This window comes from Meleagris gallopavo, chromosome 14 (genome assembly GCF_000146605.3).
Source record: "Meleagris gallopavo isolate NT-WF06-2002-E0010 breed Aviagen turkey brand Nicholas breeding stock chromosome 14, Turkey_5.1, whole genome shotgun sequence".
NCBI lineage: Eukaryota > Metazoa > Chordata > Aves > Galliformes > Phasianidae > Meleagris > Meleagris gallopavo.
Window position 1 is genome coordinate 2,279,341 of NC_015024.2, and position 5,101 is coordinate 2,284,441.

Sequence of the window (5,101 nt, forward strand, 5' to 3'; positions counted from 1 at the left end):
GCTGCTCTGCGCTGCCGCGTCCCGGGAGCTGCGGGGGAAAAGGGGGCGAAAGGAGAGCGCTCCTCACCCAGGAGCGCGGGTCCCGCCGGATGGCACCCCGGGTGGCTCCGAGCCACGCGTGTCACCCGGAGGCTGCGCCCGCTCTCCCAGCTCCGTGCCGATCCGTGACGTCGCGTATCGCTGGGTTATGTGGCTGTAGGCGGCCGTCGGCCACCCCGAGTGCTGATGTGGCTCCTCCTCGCTATGCGGATGCCTGCTGTGGGCTGGGAATGGCCCTGCCGCCCCTCAGGCTCTCCCTCCACAGCCTCTCAAAGCCCCTTGTCACCCCTTTCTCCAGCTGGTGTCAGGAACAACCCTCGTGTTGCACTGTGCCACCCTGCACAGTTTCTGCCCCCAGCCTGGCCACTGGCATAGCCATTCCCCGGTAAAACCGCCATCCCTGTGCTCGTTGCTCCGTGCCCTTACTCTAAAGCAGAGGCTGCTCCTCAGAGCAACTCCCTGGTGACATCAACATCCCCTCCCCAAGTGCCACGTCCCCCATATGGCTGCAGGGTCACCACGGGAGTCTTCACCACTGCCCAGCACCCACCTCTCGCTCAGAAGCACCTTGCTGGGGTTTCGGCTGCTGCAGGAAGAACAGAAAGCAGCCCTGAGCCCCCAGCTCACTGTGCTGTGCCATGCTGCGGGCTAGGGCTCACCTGTGCAGCACACCGTGTGCCACACAGCACAGGCTGGCCAGGAACAGGACACCGGTTGCAGTCAGCACTGCCACAAACCAAGCTGGTGGGAGCCAAGCCAGCTCCGTCCGCCTGACCACCAGCGGCTCCTTCTGCAGCGTCTGCAGAGGCAGAGGTGAGGGGCCAGGTGGTGTCCCAGCCTGAGGCACCCGGGCCATGGGATGCTGCTCACCGTGTGCAGGGTGGTGGTGCTGGGTGGCGCTGGGGTGCTGCGGGGTGTGACGTGCACCACCAGTGCCAGCACAGTGCTGCGGCGTGGGGACCCAGTGCTGCCCCACACCTCCACCAGAAGCACGAATGTGCGGGGCTCAGCCAGGCCGTTGGGGATGTAGGAGAGCATGCTCCCCTCCTGCCGAAAGTGCCCATCCTCATTGCCTGCATAGGAAGGTCTGCTCAGCACCCCGGCCGTGCTGAAGAGACGAGTCACAGCGCTTGGCTGTTCCTCACCTCCAACAATGGCATAGGACAGCATGGTGCCCTCCGGGTCCCCACTGCACACCAGGTGGGTGACAGGCTGCTGGCTGCCTGTCCCAGCTGTGATCCGCAGCTCCTGCACCTCCGGGTTGCACAGCGGTGCCCGTTCAGGCATGGCCTGCCGGGAGCAGAGGTGGCTCACCTCCATCCCACCCGGTCCCTGTGGGTACCTCCAGCCCAGAGCCACCCCTGGGGCAGCCACAGGGATGCAGCACAGCGCCTGCGCTGGTGGCACCCCGGTGTCACGCTCACACCTGCAGGCGCACGGCCACATCACACAGGCGGCTCCGCCGGTTCAGTGGGTCCAGATCATTGTAGGTGTCTGTCAGCCGCACCGTCAGCCGGTAGCCAGCACGCCGCGGGGGGCTGAGGGGCCCCACCACACGGATCTCACCTGTGGAGTCGTGTGAGCTCTCTGGCACCCGTGGGTGCCTGGGCTGTGGGGCAGGGGAAGGGCTGGGCACTCACCGGTGCGTGCATCGATGGAGAAGGGCTGTGCAGGGCCAGTGCCCCCCTCCAGGCTGTACTCGAGGCTGTCTGGTGGGCGGTCACGGTCAGTGCCAACCACGCGCCCCACGATGCTGCCAAAAGGTGCTGTCTCTGACACGGTGAAGATGATGCCATTGGGGCACTCCGGCGTGAATTCGTTGACGGGTATCACTGTCACGAGGACGGGTACGCGGGCTGTGCAGCACACAGCAGCTCAGCTGCACTGGCACCATCCCATGGCCCACACTGCACTGGGCATGCTCCATAAGGACACTGGAACGATGCCACACTGGTGCCCTAGGGGTTGGGTATCACTGGGGCCACAGGAGAGGAGTATTTCCTCTGCTGTGTGTTGGTTTGGGGGTCAAAGGGAGCTTTGCACGTCTCTGCTTTGACCTCCCCCAGGGTGAAGGGGACGTGACCACAGGGTGCAGGGGATATGGGCACTCACTACTCCTCAGAGGCTGTCCCCCAGCTGTCACTACAATAGTGGCTGTCAGCTGGAAGCCCACAGCAGCCATTGCCTCGGTGTCGTAGTCCAGAGTGGTGTTGACCTGCCAAGCCATGGTGTCCTGTAGTGCTGGGCATCCCCCAGAGCCACAGCCTGCCATGCCGCTGGGTGCCAGAAGGACCCTGCTCCCCAATGGGGGCTCACCAGCTCTGGCCCCACACACCTTCAGCTGTGGCCCCTCCATGCGGAAGTGGGAACGAGAGCCTGGTGGCCCCTCCAGCGTGTAATGCAGGGACTCGTCATCGCCAGCAGGGTCAGTGCACCTCAGTGTCACCAGCGTGCTGCCAGGGGACACGGTCTCACGCACCTGGGACCTGTGTGGGAGTGGCTGCTGCTCAGTTCCACTTCCCAAGCACTGTGGAGCATCCCCCTCAAAACCCTTGAACTATACACATAGAGGGCTGGCACACAGGACGGTGCCCGCTGGTCTGTCCCCTGCACGGTGACATTGAGCATGATGGTGTCCTGGTCAGAGGGCTGCAGCGCGTTGTATGCCTGGATGAGGAGGTGTGCACCGGCCACCTCCAGCTGACGCGTGCTGCGGATCTCACCCGTCACTGCAGGAGGTGGCACAGCCTTGAGCCAAGCACAGGGATGGGGATAGAGCAGCCACGGGGACCCTGCCACCATGCTCACTTTCATCGATGGTGAAGAGTGCTGGCGATGTGGGAGCGAGGATGGTGAAGCGGATGTTGGCCCCGCTCGCACGGACCTGCGTGACCACTACCAAGGGGCCAATGCCCTCCGGCACCACCACGTCCCGCTGCGGAGCACTGCGGGCACAGCGGGCAGTGTGGCACAGCCTGGTGCTACCAGCACTCCCACCCACCCTGCCTCACTCACAGGATGGTGACACGGGGATGGCGCGATGGCAGCACTTCCACTGTCACGACCCCACTGCAGTTCTGCCCATGCCGGTCCATCACCTCTATCTCCAGCCTGAATGTCTGCGGGCAGCACAGGGGTGGCTGTGAGACAGCTGGGAGTGACACTGCCATCGGGGATGAGGATGGAGATGGAGACAGGAATGAGGACCTGTGGAGTTGGAGGATAGGGGTAGGATGGAAGCAAGGATGGAAATGGGGGTGGGGTCAACAATGAAGGAGGAGACAGGCATAGGAATGGGGAGGGAAACAGGCAGGATAGGGACAGAGATAGAGGCAAAGATTGGGGATGGAGAAGGCCATGAATAGGGCTTGGGTTAGGAATAGGAATGAGAATAGGGATGAGGATGAGGAGACTGGAATGGGGATGGGAACAGGAACAGGGATGAGGATGAAGCCAGGAATGCAAATAGGGGCAGGGATGGGATACAGAAGGGGACAGAGCTGGGGGTAGGGACAGGAGGAGGAGAGCTGAGCACTCCTGGGGTCTGTCTGGGGGGAGCAGGACACAGAGCTGTGTGTGGTGCCAAGAAAGGCGGTGACAGTGCTGTCAGCGTGGGGACTCGTGCCCACCTGGGTGTCCTTGCTGGGGCTGAAGCCACCATCAGGCGCCAGCACCAGGCCCTGATGGGTCAGCGTGAGTGGTGTGCCACTATTTCTCAGCTGGAACTGTCAGAGGAGAGATCAGAATTCCATCCCTTTGCCCGGCTGTCCCTTGGGTCTGCTCCCTTTGGGAGGCTGTGGGACACGGAGCAGCTGGCACTCACCATCAGCCCACCCGGTGGCTGTGCCTGCACCACATACAGGGGCGCACGGGGTGCCACGTCTGCCGACACCCGCACCACGTCCCCACCAGTGCTGGCAAACGGGAAGCCACAGCGCAGAGCCTGCCTCGATGTCACCCGCACATACAGCTGCCCTGTCACCTCCTGCTCGCCGGGACAGGCAGCATGCAGCATGAGTGCGTACCAGTTCACCTGGTGGGCATCGAGCTCTGCGCCAGCACGCAGTGTCACCTGTGTGGGGACACGGTGCTCAGCGGGGACACGCTGCTCAATCCTGGGGTGTCCAGCTCCCTGCCCCCCAGCTGTACCTCTGCCCTAAATGTGGAAGTGGGCACACCATTGGCACTGATCGCAATGGGGTTGAAGGGGTGGCTGGTATCGGCGTTGCGTGGGGTGACACTGGAGCCCACGGGGACAGCGGACTCGACGCGCTGCAGCGTGACTTGGGGGCTGCTGCTGGCATTGCTGCAGGACACAGCCACAACGGCCACGCGGGCGCCCGGTGCAGCGTCCTCACTCAGTGTCACTATGCGTGGCAGGTCGGGCAGGGCTGGTGGGACACCCCAGGATTGGCCTCGCGTGGCCACTGCCACCAGCAGCTCACACGGCTGCATCAGGGAACTAGGTCCTGTCCCCTGTCCCCTTGGGGGTATGGATGGCCCCGCTGCTCTTACCTGCTGACTTTACAAAGGCCCCTGCAAAGAGCAGAGTGTCACTGCAGCCTGCCAGGCTATCCCTGTAGTGCCCCAAGGGTGCCCCGGAGATGTCCCCAAGATACCCCTGATGTGTCCCAGACTCTGAAGCTGCCACCCCCTGTGCCCATCCGAGGGTGGGCATCCGGGGACATCCAGGGGACCCTGCTCCCCGACCCTCTTCTTTTAGTTCCTTTGGGTGCTGCTGAACCCCAGGGTGCCTACCTGGGGCACGGAGGAGGAGGAGGAGGAGGAGGAAGGTGAGGTGTCCGTACGTGCCCATGGCTTGGCAGCTGTTTGGGACAAGCCGGAGCGCGTTGCCACGGGCGTCGGGCACCACCCACGCTCGGCGTCACGCCGGTCACCGCGGCTCCCAGCCCAGCCCGGAGTGGGAGGGGGTCAGGTCACGGCCCCGCTGCGGCCGCCGATCCACGCCGCGCTCTCGAGAACCGGCAGAATTACCGGGCGGCTAATTGTAACCCTTCATTAGCAAACCAGAGCGGCTAATAGCCGGCAATTAACAGGCGCT

The 5,101-nt window shown here is 63.8% G+C and overlaps 1 protein-coding gene across 1 annotated transcript; it reads right to left on the bottom strand.

The window, feature by feature from the left end:
• Positions 1-7: 7 nt before the first annotated feature.
• Positions 8-5,094, bottom strand: CDHR4 (cadherin related family member 4). The gene is given in 16 exon segments (XM_031555487.1): positions 8-625; positions 699-838; positions 910-1,112; positions 1,185-1,329; positions 1,466-1,605; positions 1,680-1,895; positions 2,152-2,254; positions 2,375-2,525; positions 2,603-2,768; positions 2,848-2,984; positions 3,055-3,158; positions 3,669-3,764; positions 3,863-4,111; positions 4,189-4,430; positions 4,555-4,654; positions 4,656-5,094. Coding segments are annotated over 16 exon segments (2,382 nt in total). The 5' UTR covers positions 4,728-5,094; the 3' UTR covers positions 8-507.
• Positions 5,095-5,101: the final 7 nt, after the last annotated feature.